The 15,534-nt window shown below is 43.6% G+C and overlaps 1 protein-coding gene across 1 annotated transcript in view; it reads left to right on the top strand.

Moving 5' to 3' along the window:
• The window catches only part of CNIH3 (cornichon family AMPA receptor auxiliary protein 3), a 443,940-nt gene that overhangs the window by 396,263 nt on the left and 32,143 nt on the right, over window positions 1–15,534 (top strand). Inside the window, exon 4 of the mRNA XM_069236797.1 lies at window positions 9,768–9,880. Coding sequence (XP_069092898.1) covers window positions 9,768–9,880 — 113 coding nt within the window. The remainder of the gene's footprint in view (window positions 1–9,767; window positions 9,881–15,534) is intronic.

Here is a 15,534-nt window from a genome sequence, read left to right as displayed (position 1 = left end):
TGACTTGGCTGGAACTTTGACACTCTGGTCCCAGCAAGAGTGTGCTATCAAATAGCTCTCGCTTGCTGGGAGCAGAGGTTTCATCTGTTTCTCTGCTTGCAGAGATGCAGGCAGGGAAACAGAGAAAACAATTGCTTTTGCAGACAAGGAGTTGCATCTTTAGCAGCTCCCTGTCTGCAAAAGCGATGGCATCTCCCGCAGGAGACGGAGAGCTGGCTGGGCCGCAGGGGCCAGGATAGGTGGCTGGGCCCCAGGGGATGGGGTTCCTGGGGCCAAGATTGGCCGGGAAGGGGGCCCATGTGGCTGCCCTTCACCCCAAAAAATAAATATTATAAGGCTGGGCCTTAGGGGATGGGGTCCCTGGGGCTGAAATTGGTCTGGGAGGGGGGTCGCGTGCCCCCCTACTCTGGACATTCAACAAGCAAGGTAGCACTTACTAACTAACCAGTTGAAAGTGTTCTAGTTGGATAGACATTTTGTGCAAAACTGTAGACTCTTGTTGAATAAACGAACAGGTGAGCTTCCATTCTGGCCATGACGTTCATTTCACAAAAATTAAACCTCAACAGCAATCACTTACCAATATAATCTTAGCAGGTGCCCCAGTTGAAACTCCTCTTCTGGAAAGGACAAATGATCCTAACCCCTTGGCTTGGAGAAGGCAAAGCAAGTGTGTTTACTCCACAATTCCAGATTTAAAAATGATCTGAAGTCCTTCGTGGAGGTGAATGCATCTTTAATCTATTGGAGGGTAATCACACACTATCACACCCACATAAACCCTTTCACACCCACTTTCACACCCAGACAGATACTGTCACAGCCACTCTCACAGCCAGAGACACCCTTTCACACCTAGTCTCACACCCAGAAAGATAGGCCCTGCAGCCAATTCCTGCTGTGCATGGCCTTTGGGGTTCGGTGGGTATGCGGGTCGATTGCAGGGACTGGCCACAGGGCCTGTCTTTCTGGGTGGCTGAGGGCCATGTGCTGCGTGGGGGGTAATAGGGGGTGGCCGCAGGCCAGGCCCTGCGGCCAACCTCCACCGCGCACAGCCGAAGGCAACTATAACTCGTGCCCTTGCCATGCACTACTAATTACCTCAGATATTAGAGCACTCATGACAACTTTTATAAAGCCAATAAAAATATCAATGAAACATTAGAAGTCAAAATATTGAAGAAAATACTGTGCATGTGGGGCGCGAGTTATTGTTACCTTAGGCCACAAGTTATAGTAACTTGAAATAACTCTAACTGCTGAATTTCTCTGGTTTTGTGTAAGTAAATTCAGAACCTAACAATAACGGCCCTGTAAACTTTGTTTAAAAAATAAAAATTAAAGTGAATAATTAAACTACTTTACATACATTGCAATAAAGTCAATTATTAAAACAACATTATTTTTGCCTATTTTTGGTTCATATTCTTATCAACAATATTTTTGACATAATATTTTTGTATTTTACATTATACATAAAGGATCACAATATTTTTGCTAATTATATTTTTGACACAATATTTTTGTCTCTCAATATGAAGAATCACAATATTACGTCAGTGATCCAAAACATGTTGATTCCTCTCCTTCATTTGGATTGAAGATGTTCCCTTTCACTTTTAGTCCTATCCCTTGGGGACACAATAAACTAGAATCAGTTCCACCAAGAGGTAGTTTCAACTTACATCCTCTTACGTTTGCTCTCAGCAGCATCACAAACAACTCTAACCCACTTAGGGACCACCCATCCAAAGGGCTCCTCTCCTTTGAGGGAGCTGTAGCCCATACCACAACTATTGGTCTTCGTGTGATGAGGAACCATATGATGAAGCATGCCACCTAAGTGTGGGTGAGGGTTTTTTCCTGGTGATGCCCTTTCACTATTTTATGCTTTGCGCGCACACTCGCATTAAATGCTCCACACCCGTATTTATATAGAGTGTGATTTCACATTAAAGTTGATCAGTTAGTGTTGGCCTTTACATGACTCATACTAAGCTGAAATGTTCTCTTGTCAGCTGTGCATATTTGTCTTCCCTTTCTCTCGTTTCAGAAGCCAAGTTACAACAGTACACATTAATGAAAATGCAGCATAATGCTTTTAGTTCCTGTGTGAATGTGTATCTGTATGTGTTCCTTTGATTTCTTAATAGAGAACCTCTGCATCTGCAGAAAGAACACACTGACCGAGCTTATAACAAACTACTACAAGATAAGCATTGAAGATCATTCATCACAGACTCCATTGTATAATGGCTGAGGAGAGGGCTGACATGGAGCTACCAGGAAATGTTTGACCCTGATTGGTTCTCTTCCTGGGAACAGTAGGAAGTTGACTTTAACTGTGAAGAGTTGTACAGTTTAATTGTACATTGCTGAGTTAGTTTCAGATGCCCTTTCCCGCTTCCTTTGAGGAGCAACTTCTCTCTTTGCTTGCTGCGTCCTGGACAAATCCATGTCCACTTACTTGACTGGATGGATTGTTATTTGATTCTGTGTTTAGAGGCATTTATTTTGCTGGCACCTTCTGGTTGGCTTCTCTTAAAATGTCCCCCATTTTTCTAGCTTAGCAAAATATGGAATTCCTCTTCATGGGAAATAGTACCTGTTTTGATTCATTTTATGACAACTTTAAATGACCTATCATTGTATTTACTATGTTTGAATTATACTGAAATAATGCATTTATTTACTGATTCTTGACTCAACTAATTTAAGTGATTTGAGTTGTAACATTGCTAATTTACATTATAAACCTTTATGGTTGTCATATGCATCATTCCTGTGGGGCCAAATGTGTTCCACTGTATTATATTGTATCTGAATGGTTGTGGGACTACAGATCCATCTGATCCAGGGCAGCTTATACTTGAGTTTGCATAAGAGACCTGCTCTGGGTTAATCCTGCTGCAACAGTCCTACATAGACAACAAATGCTCGTAAAGCTATAGAGACAGAGAACTAGCATTCAGGTTGGCACCACTCTGCCACCTTGTGTGACAACTTATGAGTACTCTGTGTTTTGTGATTAAAATGCAAGTAAGTACTCACATGTTTCTAAAAACTCCTCTGCCCTTTTTGTGTTTGCATGCACACCTATGACGTAATAGCAGTTCTAGCATTACTGTGGTAATTCTTGCCATATTTTGATCTTGACATGTTGTGGGCATCCATGGGATGCACACCTGTTTCAAAGTTTGTCCTGGCCTTATGGTGTGAATTCATAACATATTGTGTATTTATATTGCATGTTGGCTCACATCCTAGCAGGATGCTGGCCCTGACTTCACAGTGATCATTCCTGGCATATTTTGGGCAGAATGGTATGATGTAGACAAGGCACAAATTAAATTATTTTCAATACATTGGAGTTCAAGTAGGCTCAGAGACAAGGGAACCAGTGCAAGTCCACATATGTAACGTGTACGCTTGAGTACATGCTTAGCTAAGCATGCCTCCAAAAACCATCTCTCCTAAACCTATGACAGAAATGTCTTTGCTAATGTCAGAGTTTTGAAGAGAAGGTTGGGCAAGGTGAGTCATTTTGCATTTATAAACAGGACATTGATGCAGCAACATTGCTTGTTTGTGTGTTGAGTATGAAGTGGTCATCTGACATAGTTACCTAGTGCCTATGACATAATTCACGTTCAGCCATCCCTGGCATCTTTGCAAACAGCACTTCACTGGGACTTTGAGCCTATAGTTACAATGTTAAAAGTGAAACTTCAAGTCCCAGAACACAAGATGCGGTTGGCTAAAAAAGTCAGTGTTAGCTGAAAGTGGTCAAATATTGTAGATGATCTTTTTGTAGTTTGGATTAACAAGCCAGTGTTGCCTTCCTTATTTTGGAGCATGGATACAGGAGAATGTTTTTATTTGTTGAGGACAGAAGCAGTGGAAGGCTTGTTTGTGGAAGGGGGGCTGGTGTTGCAGGCAGCTGCAAAACCTTAAAAATAAAACGATAATAAACTGTGTTTATTATTGTTTTATTTTTTAAAGGGCGGAGCCATGGGGGTGATGAGCTCTGAGGAGAGTGGTGTGCTGTCCCCTCAGTGTGCCTGTGTGTTTGGCCGGCCGTCTCGGCTACATCCTCTCACACTAAGTATGCCTGATTTAATATTAATAGAGATTTGAGACGCAGCAACACAAGCCACCGAGGCCAGGCAGAGGAGCTGAAACACAGTAAAGATGAAGAGATGCAGCATGGTCTGGCACATTGTGAGAACCCAAGTGTGAAGACACAGTGCAGGAGTCAGATGTGGAGAGGAGAAGCAGACATCACCACTACACCACGCCAACGTCATCGTACACTACTGCCGGAGTGAATATTGCGGTGGTCAATGAGGCTTGGCAGTAGGTGAATCTTCTGAGCTTGCACGGAGCACATTGGGCACAGATGATGAACTTTACAGGAAATAGACACCTCTTAGTAAGGAAGTGCCCTTGTTACTGATACAGACCAATGTTTAAAAAAACAGCCTGTTACTTGGATTAGTGTGGCATGTGGTAGTCTTTGATATTGTGGTGAAAGTGGAGTTGACTAATTTTTAGTTTAGCTGACCAATTGCTGCCTGTATTTGTGGTCCTATTGTACTCATTTGAAGGGCTATGAAGGTGTTACTTTTTCAGTGGCCACTCACCAGGCCTTAATTGTCCCAAAATGGTTATTGGTTCCCGGATCAAATACTGTGCTGCTAAGCTCCAATTATCAGTTGCAGTGATAGCTGCACATCACGGAGGTGGCAGGTGCTTGTGTTCCTATCTAGAGTTTGGTGCTAGAAGTTTGAAACCCTGGTATTATATTCTGGATTTGTAGTGAAAGCGCTCAGGTGCGTGATATGCCATCTTTCCTCTGATGGATCTATTTAAGTTGATTAAGACGCAGAGGGAGCTAACAATAATAAAACAATTCAATTTTTGTGAAGTCCAATTGGCCACACAATAAGGACCAGGAATCAGTGACTGAAGTTAAGTAATTTTATTTCCAATTAATAATAAGTCCAATGTATGTGCATATCATGAGAGAATATTAGAATGTTAAAAAGACACGAGATTACAGCTGGAAAACTACCCAAGAAAATATGTGGGTTCATTGCAAATGTAGAACCTTATCTGGACGGTGTGATAATGAATGTTTGAATTTTAGGAAAACATTTAATACATTTCATCATAAATAAGTTAATACTAAGAATTCTGAATTGTCTGAAAAGTTGAGGGAAATTTTAAACAATTATCAAGCACTTGTCCTTTAAGAAACACAATTATTATAATTCTTGTTGATAAGAATTGCATACTACTATTGTTCTAGGAAATGCTAAGAAGTTTTGGCCCATAGTTAATAGGCTGTTACATTTAAACATGATCCATTAAGATGGGCCCATCTATTATGGCTTTTCTTCAAATGAGTGGTAAATAATTAAGTCATCCCAGAGTCGTGGAAAGGAGCTATTGTAAAAATGATTTGTTAAAAATGAGACCAAAATGATCCAGCTAACTTTAGGTTAATTTACCTTTTAAATGCAACCTCCCAGCTATTTGCAAGAACTTGAAAGCTGGGCTCTAGAGGAAAATAATATTTGAAGGGAATGAGGTGGTTTTCGACTGAATTACTCAGCTATCGATCACTATTACGTACTTTGGGCCTTGGACGATCCATTGATGCTGTAGGAAAACTGTGCGGCTATTTTGTAGATCTACATGCAGCCATTGATTCAGTTGATTGGAAGCTTATATGAAGCAAAATTTAAGCTCAGACGATCCTAAAAGAAATTCTAATAATGCTCGAAGCTCCATACACAGAATTGGGTTCAGGTTGACTTAAATGGTAATCGAGTTTTTCTTCAAAGTGTCCTACAGAAAATAGTTTCAGACAGTCTTGTGTGTTAGTCCTTTTATTTTTTAATTATTTCTTGCCGATTTCTCAAAATGTGTTTATCCTAAAACTGGTAATGCCCACATGCTCTGTCTTATATATGTCAGTGATTTTACTTTGATGGACTACACTCTAGTTGGCATGAGAAGGAAAATCAAGTCTCTTAATGACTATTGCTCAGTTAAGTGCCTAGCTAGTAATGCTGCAAAGACCAGAACCATGTCTGGTTTTATTCAGAAGATCAGAGAAGATCTGATTGTTTCTTCAAGAAACCCTTCAAGAGCAGGAATATGTTGATATATATTTAGGACTTTTGGCCTCATTACGAGTTTGGCGGTCCCATCGTGGGAGTGCCAAACTCGTGAGGAGGACATGGTGGTGCCCCACCCTATTACACTGTTCCCACCGGTCTGACTAGCGGGAACATTGTAATAGAGCGTTCCCACTAGTCAGTTGGAGCGAACAGTGCTACAAGATAGCACTCATCTCCCTTAAAGGAATTGAGCGATATCTCATAGCACAGAGGGGGCCGACCAGCCCCCAATGGAATGCACATTGTCTGCATAGCAGACAATGCGCATTTGGATGGTACTGGGCAGGGTGGCCCCTGCACTTGTTCTCCGTCAGCCTTTTTATGGTGGGGAGACTGCCAAGAAAAGGCTAGTGGAAAACAAGACTGTAACCAGCCAGGCATCGCTGAGCTCAGCGCCGCCCTGGGTGACCACAACCAAGACTGCCCGTCAGCCCATCGGGAAAAATGTTCCCAGTGGGGACTGCTGTCCCCTGGCAGGTTTGCCCAACAGGGTTGTGATTGGGCGGTCTGACTGCCTGGAGTGTGGCAGTCCGCCCATCAATGCAAAGGTGGCGGTCATCGGACCGCCAGACTCGTAATGAGACTCTTTATGGAAAGTTGGGATAGGAAGTTTTGGTCTTGAAAACCTTCTGGCAAAGACCAATTTGATAAAAATATTCATAACATTTACCTCTTTTGGTCTTGTAAACCTTAAAGAAAAGCAAACCTTTTATAGAACTGAGCTACCTGCCTTTGACTCCAGGGGGACTGGGAATGTGTAAAAAAAATGCTTGCTTAAGAAGATTGTGTTTGATACCCTCTGCTACTCTTATTAAGGCATTAAGACTGGAATTGGATTTTCTGTCATGGAAATTGTTACCTATTTCTCGGTCTTTGTGTTTCCTACACCCATTAGAATGTGCTTTGGTGAAAAAGAAATTTGAAATGATTGTCTGGCAAGCAGTACTGAGGACATTAAACATAACATGAAAGGGGGTACAGACATGTTTCTAATTCCAATTTTCAGATTAATATAATAGGACTGGGAGACCTGATTACAATGACTGGGAATAAACACATGATTAATGAAAAGTTGTAGGAATACGTAGGAATTGTGATAAACTACCTGTCATCTAAATATCCAGGTAACGATTTTTGTCATTGGATAGGACTGAATGCCATTTTGCCTTACTTATAGATCCAGAAGAGAACAAATTGTAAGAATTAGCATTGAAATTGATCCCTCATGGCGGAAGAAAGGTTTTAGAACTAAAATTGTTTCTAATGAAGGCCTCTGTACATAATTGTAACCCATGAAACTGTACATTTCCTTTAAATTGTGGCTTTTTTAATTGAGAGGAAGAAATATTTACCCCAGATATTTTTAAAGTATCACTCTTTTTCAAGACTGAAATCACTATTGATTGTATTTTCTATAAGATCATTTGACGTTGCAATTTCTGTAGAAGAATAGACTAGGAAGGTCCAAACAAGAATGTTTGGAGACTAAAATATTGTTTGTTTAGATGGTGAATGCTAAGATCTATCTTACTGCATTTTAATTAATGTATTTTATAAAACCTATATTTCACAAACTTTCTTGCAAACAATTTTGATCTACACCACCTGGCAAAAGGCAAATTGTATGACTGGTGTACACTGATGAAAGGTTATATTAGCCCTCGACTCTGCTCAAACACATTTGACAATGGTTCATGCCTTTGCAACTCCTTTGATAGAGATATGGATCACCTATGTGGAAATGAACTTGGATTGTTTGCACTTTACTCACAGCACTTTACAAGAGTTTTAACATTGTATAATGTATGTAGCTTAGCTTCATTTCTGCTATGTGTAGTCTGCTAACAGAAGGGCACCTGAGTTCAAGGCTAGTGCCTGCATTTTTATGAGATAATAAATGTGGATATAAATCTCCTGCCATCATTCCATGCATATGTTTATAGTCAGTCCCCTGCTTCAATGTAGAAATTTCAGAGGAATTAGAAATTCAGGTGGATGGGCTTTTTCAATTTAAAGCAGACGATTCAATCAATCTGTTTTACATTTCTTTGTGTATTCTTCCAAACCAGACTCTCAGCCGACACGTGTTTCACCCCTTGGGCTGGTGAGCATAGGGCTTTTTCAAGACTTCAAAAGGAAAATCCTTAAGAAGTCCTATGTTTGCTTTTTTGGCAAGTTGGCTCTGGTTGTTGTTAGCTCACAACACAGACATCAGGACCAGACTACCAGGTACCCTCTTAGAAGAAGCCCATCCTTCACTCACTGCTTCCACACGCACCCTACCAACTGAAAGGAAAACAATAGGACCTCCTTATGGACTTTTCTTTTGAGGCCTTGATAAACCCTTTTGCTCACCTGCCCAAAAGTTGAAGTAAGTGTCAGCTGACATTCTGGAAGTGGTACTGATGGCTTGCCCACTTTATACTACATTCATGCCAACATGTAGAAACAGAGAGGAAGGTTTCAACATGATGGAAAGTAGTTTACCCAGTGACTGAGGTGAGTGATTTTCTAAATAGGCATAGCGCGAAATAAAGTCCTTTTGGGCTTAGAAAAAGGAAGGAGTCCTTCTGCCAAATTGGAGTAGAAGGCTATATAGCACTGGCAAATGTGATAAGCATTAATTACAACTTAAACTTCAAGGATTGCAATAATGTTGTCCACATGACATGAAGCTAAGTGGTAATCCTACGAAAATATTTTGGGACATAGGTGGCCACCTGATTGCACGTTATGGATTCTGTATCCAGTTCCTGGGTTTTGACCTACCAGGGATCCGGCAGTATTAGGTTTTGGTGTATCTCCTGTTCAAGGCAGTGGTGTCCTGAGGTGCCCGATAGTCGCCCTAATCATAGACCCTTGTAGCGCTGTGGTTTTAGTTTCGACTTTAGGAAGACCATTTACTTCCACCTGATGTTAACTACATTCCTTTTTTTTTAATAGTATGGTTTTATGTTGTTTAAGTTGTTTGCAGAGGCCCAACAGGGCCAAAACTGGTCTGAGTTTGCACATGGTTCCTTTTGGAGAGGAAGTGGCCAAATGTCAAATACTGGACTGCGATGTGGGGTGGGGCAAAGGCTGATTTGCATATGGTTGGTTCCAGTTTGTAACAGAGCAGATTAGTTAACAGTATGCAGCCAGTGTACTTACCCTTGGCTGGGATTAACTCTTAGTGATCAATGGCATTCCCACAAAAGCAGCATCTGTTGTTAGCTCTTTAGTAAACTGCCAGTCACAGGTCAGATAATGGAAGACTAGTGTCCTCAGTCACAAATGCTGCATCACGATACCCAGTTTACTGTGAAGTGCACCGGAGACTCTTGGCCCAGTGTAGGCTCAATAACAGGGTCAAACCCTGGCCATTCTAAAGTGATTGGTAAAAAGCCATATTTTGTCCATAAACATAACAGCATGGTCCCAGCTCTTTACATGTACTTAGAAAGACCACTGCGATTGTGTGACAGTTTTATTTCGCTTGGTTTTCTAAGTTCTCGGCGGGCATTATCGTTACTGCTACACCACAGAAAGTGCATTGTTGCCTCGTGTGTGCTCATGTCTGCTTTGTTTCTTCTCCTTTAGCTGGTGCTTCCTGAGTATTCCATACACAGCCTTTTCTGTATCATGTTCTTATGTGCGGAAGAATGGCTGACGCTGGGATTGAACGCACCCCTCCTTTTCTATCACCTCTGGAGGTAAGAGGAACTTTACTGTCATGGGGATTCAAAGCAGGGAACAGCAGGGAAAATGGCACAGATTCCCAATGAGACTCACGTGGATTTTTGAGTCAATTTTTCAGCTTGCATTCAGTACAAATTATATTATTTAAAAAAGTGGATTCTTGAAAATAGTTACATTGCCTAAGACACCTCTCCCTCTTATGTCAAACTGTTTCTCGAAATACTTAATTTGACATAATGCATATGGAGCAATTGTTATCAATGGTACCAAGAATTAAGATAGTTTGTCCTAGGTGCTACATAGACAGAGTATAGTTGACGCTGCAGAGATAAACAGGAAGGAGGTCGGAGAAAGTGGAGATGCTAGAAAGAGAACTCTGCTAGTCTATGAAACGTAAAAACCACTGAGTCTTGAGCAATCAAGTGATGCTTGCAGGCAGTATAGATGTGATGTACAGAAAGGGCAGAGGACAACTCTCCCCTCTCACCACACTCTCTCAGCTGTCTCTTTATTACTTATCTTGCCTGGCCATGTCTGACCTATATCGTTGTAGCAAGATGCACCTACTCACCCTGCCTCTAAGTTGTCTATCAGCGGCTGCTTCTTCATCACTTCTCTCCAACCTGTTTATCCCTCTCTTTCTGTCTCTTTTAGTTATCTCGTTCACAGCTGTCTCTATCTATATCACACCTCTCATACTGTCGTCCCCTCTCACCAGTCTTCCTGTCCCTTTGACTCTTGGCTGTCTCTTGGTCACCTGTCTATGTATCCATCACCTGTCGCTCTCGCCCGTCTCATTCCCTTTCACATCTGTCTATATCTCTCAACCTGCACCTTTCTCTGGACGGATTCACACCAAATTTGGTAGAAAGGTAGCTCTTGGTCCAGAAAGCGCCCTTTTTGTTATTTACTGTAAATCAGTTCAGTAGTTTTTGAAATACCAAAGAAAAACGAAATTTGTATATATAGGGACGCAAAGGCTTCATGAACCCTCCCAATCTCGTGCACAGATCTGATTGGCTGCCATCGCTTCAGCAAGGAAGTGTAAGCAGTCATGTTGGGACTTGGCTTCAGCCGACTCCCAGAAAAGAAAGTAAAGAAATAAGAAAAGGGGCAGAGTAGAGTTACCCTCACCCCTTAGCTCTGATGCTGGGGTACCAGAGGGACCACCCAGGGCTTAAAAATATATATATTTTTTAATTTTCTGCGTCCCAGGGGCAATTAAATTGTGCATGGGGGGACGCCCGCCCCCCTGTAGCCCCGGGGACTGTCACCTTCCTGGGGCTTTTATCAAAATGGATGTGGGAGGGGTCACCCTGCCACCGCCCACAGCCCGGGGACCGCCACCTTCCCGTGGCTTTAAACTATTATGATGCGGGGGCCGCGCAGCCCCCCCTCTGCAGGCCCGGTGACAACCACCTTGCCAGGGCTACATTAAAAGAGTAAAGGGGATCCGTTGCGAACCCCCAAGGGACACCATCACCTCCCCCGGGCAATGCTCTTTGGAGGGGGGCCGCGCTGCCCACCTCGTGAAGCCAATAATGGCGCTGGGGACCCCCACCCTCCTGGGCCGGCTCCTGCTATGTCCCAGGGTGCCCACCACAGAACACAGCTGTTTGCTTTTGTTTGTGGGAGCTGACAGACCCCACCGAGCAAGAGCAAACGCAGTCCGGTTTCTGACAGAATGAGCTATCAAACAGCTCCCGCTGGCAGAAAGCGGGGTTTTCATCTGTTTCCCTGCATGCAATGCCTGCTCCCGCAATATATGGGGAGCCGGCTAGGACCACCGGGGACTTGAGGCTCCCCCACAGTCCTGTCACTCTCTCTTTCTTCCATCTGTCAGGAATAAGGCCATGCGCGGTCCAGGTCCCGTCTGAAACTCTGCTGTGCGGCTCTGCGGCACTTTATGCGCACCACTTGTCATCTTCTCTTGTTCCAAAGGTGGCCATCAGCGTTGCCTGCCCTGTGGCAAAGCTCATAGAGCTGCAGGTTCAGGACATTGGTGGACAAGATGCACTTATCAGTGCTATTCCAAGAAGGGACTACAATTCCCATGTTTTTAGAGGTAGCAGCCATCTTGGGGTGTGGCAGGCCTATATAGGCCAGCCACACCCAAGCACGTTGCTCACTATTCTGAAGACTTCGATGCAGTCAGACCTCGTGGGGGTTTCTCTGAAGAAGAGCAGAGTTCCTGCATGGCAGAGGGACATCCAATCGAAGTATCCTTGTTTCCATGGTGAATAAAAAAACGAGTTGGTCGTACTCGTAGCGGTAAGGCCTTGATGAATCCAATTTTGGAGGAAGTCGTTACTTCCAGAAGTAAAGTGCCCCTTAGCACAACAAGCAAAGTGTTTCCAGTTTCCAGAGTACAGCAGCCTTGGTGCGACGATCAAAGGCATTTCAGAGCACAGGTGTAAAGCGCTCTTGGCACAGCAATTCAAGCGCTTCAGCTCACAGGTGTAAAGTGCTCTTGGCGCGGCAATTCAAGCGCTTCAGTCCACAGGTGTAAAGCGCTCTTGGCACGGCAAATCAAGCGCTTCAGTCCACAGGTGTAAAGCGCTCTTGGCACGGCAAATCAAGCGCTTCAGTCCACAGGTGTAAAGCGCTCTTGGCATGGCAATTCAAACGCTTAACTCCACAGGTGTAAAGCGCTCTTGACACGGCAATTCAAGCACTTCAGTCCACAGGTGTAAAGCGCTCTTGGCACGGCAATTCAAGCACTTTAGTCCACAGGTGTAAAGCACTCTTGGCACGGCAATTCAAACGCTTCAGTCCACAGATGTAAAGCGCTCTTGGCACGGCAATTCAAGCGCTTCAGTCCACAGGTGTAAAGTGCTCTTGGCACAGCAATTCAAACGCTTCAGTCCACAGATGTAAAGCGCTCTTGGCACGGCAATTCAAGCGCTTCAGTCCACAGGTGTAAAGTGCTCTTGGCACGGCAATTCAAACGCTTCAGTCCACAGATGTAAAGCGCTCTTGGCACAGCAATTCAAGCGCTTCAGTCCACATGTGTAAAGCGCTCTTGGCACGGCAATTCAAGCGCTTCAGTCCACAGGTGTAAAGCGATCTTGGCACAGCAATCAAAGCGCTTCAATCCACAGGAATAAAAGACTCTTGGTTCAGCAATCAAAGTGATTCAGGCCACATGAGTAAAGCGCCCCCTTAGCATAACGAGTGTAGCGCTTCAGGCAAGACAAGTAAAAAGCACTTCCTGGTTTTATAATTAAAGTGCTTCAAGTTCGATGAGTAAAAACTTTTCGGCCTTTATAGTTGTGAATGTTAAGTATTTTTGGAGATAAGCAAATCATAGTTTTCATTGTTTTGTGGAAAGCATAATATGTGAAAAGCATATTTAATTTTTTGAGATGTTCTAGGTCATGATCAAAGGTTTATGTTATGAATGCATAGATGTTACAAGATTGATATTCTGAGTATGATCATAGTCCAAAGCTCTTGCCATCTCTTGTTTCTGAGGTCGTAGTTTATTCTTCTTCCATGATTCAAAGGGGCTTTGTCCTCATTTCAAAAGGGGTCTCCATCTGATATCTCGGAGACACATTTAGTCAAGAGTCTATTGATGAGTTATATTCCTATGAATGAGTAAATGCGGCAACATGGTGGACGTGTCATTGCGAGGCTTCCTGCCCCGCCCACTTGGGATCCCGAAGCCGCAGCAGTTGGTGCCGCGTTAGCTGGCGGGTCGGATCAAAGCGGAGAAGAATCGCCGGCAAACCACCGGCGTCCCAAGGGATTTTCTCGTGGAAGGAGGAGAGAGTTGCAGCAGAGGCAGAGGCAATGGTTTTTTAAATAAACGGCATCCGCAGGTAACAGCGCGAATTAATGCCGTTACGGAGTAGGGCGGCTCAAGCCTGATCGTAGGCTGAAATTTTACTAACTGACGGCCGGGCCCAAAACAATGAAGACACAACACGAGGGGGTTGGTTTCTTTGTAATAAGGTGACGGCGCAAAATGCAAGGACTACAGTTTGTGTTTATTGGAGCTTCGCGCCGTGTCTGACTGCTGTTGTAGCTGCAGTATACATTAAGATAGCTACAAGCAGCGCTGACTGTATCTCCTCCGGACACCAGCGTTTCAGTGACAATTGTCTGTTATTCACTAAGTAGTCACACTTTCTTATGCCGCAATAGCCACTGTTAAGGGCTCTGCGCATACCTGCACTCGTTTTAGCTGCCATTTTTTGTCAATAACATGACAGCGATTAAGGACGTGGAAGGAAATAGACGCGAAATGATCTGGCAAAGTGTTGAAAGATTCTATTTTTAGGGGAAGGAAGAGGAAGAACCCTAGGAAGTGTCAATGCTTCCGACCACGCACAGTAATATATTATGGTATGTGTCTACCCCCGCACGGCCATTAAAGAGCGTGATTAAACAGACAATAACAGAGGTACTGTCGGCAGCGGTGGGCATAATAAGACTTATTCGATTATTATCTCAGACTATAACAATAAATATGGCACCCAAAGTCAATAGGTATCTGGGGAATAAAAGCGAGGGCGCTAAGTTCGCACGCTCTGGCAGGGGAAAAGGAGAGTCAGCAGGAGTAAATAAGCGCTTAATGTCTACAACCGGTAAAGTGGGGGGGGAAAATACCTCTGCCCCAGGATTGATGAAAGACTCCAAGATGAGTGCTAAGATAAGCGACAGCACTATCTCCCTGTTGGAAAACAAATTGAAAGATAAAAATCAATCAACTATAATGGCTTTTCTGGCCAGTGGAGTACAAGATGCCTCTGTTGCAAATGCAACCCCCCCCTTGAAACATAACTGGCCAGGAATAGGATCAACTCCTCTAGACTCAAGTATGGGAAACCAGGATCAATGTGATAAACCCATAATAAGCCCATCAGGCAATCAAGACAACAGCCGGGAAGCAATCAGAAAAGTGGACGGTCCCCCCCGGAAATGAACAGCTGCAAACCCAACAAATGGTGCAAGGCGAACAGCTGGATCTTCAGAATGAGGGGAGAATTAGAAGTCCATCAGGATACACAGTGGAGGAGAACAACTATACTAACCCTTTAGGCAGCCCTAAAAAACGGGATAACATTATGGGGGGAAAAATCCCCAATTAACTGACTGGGGCAGAGAAAGTAGTGACAAGTTTTACTCTCTGACAGAGGAGTCTGATCTTGGCAGCGCCGACTGCAGTTTCAGTGAAACTGATGAGAGTGAGACCTCTGAAACGGGCAACAAATCCCCAAGTGGGGAACACACAGTACGTAAGGCTCGTCAACGGAAATCTGTTAAATCACGTTCTGGTTTGCAAGAGGGCTCAGAAACTACGGCACCTATGAGTGGTAGGACTTTAAGATGGGACTATTCGGGGATAAGCCTGGCAGATACCTTTACCGGTGGCAACCAAAGCTCCACCAAAGATAATACTGATCCAGGAGCCGCAGCCGGGAGTATTGGTAACTCTGGTGATGCTCACGCGATGGTCACCGAGGCGGGGATCCTACAGTCAATTTATAGTTCAATCAAAGAGCTACAAACGGAGACTAGGATCGAAAGCCGTCGGGCTAGGGTCGCCACAAAGCGGCTGCAAGGATCTGTTCGTAAGGTAGTGAAATCATGCATGGAAATTGAAGCCAAACTATGCTCTATGGAAGATCGGATAGTGGCAGTCGAGGATGATATTGATACT

Source organism: Pleurodeles waltl, chromosome 5, assembly GCF_031143425.1.
Source record: "Pleurodeles waltl isolate 20211129_DDA chromosome 5, aPleWal1.hap1.20221129, whole genome shotgun sequence".
In the NCBI taxonomy this organism is placed as follows: Eukaryota; Metazoa; Chordata; class Amphibia; order Caudata; family Salamandridae; genus Pleurodeles; species Pleurodeles waltl.
The sequence above is the reverse complement of the archived record's forward strand: the minus strand, read 5'-3'. Positions and strand labels throughout refer to the sequence as shown.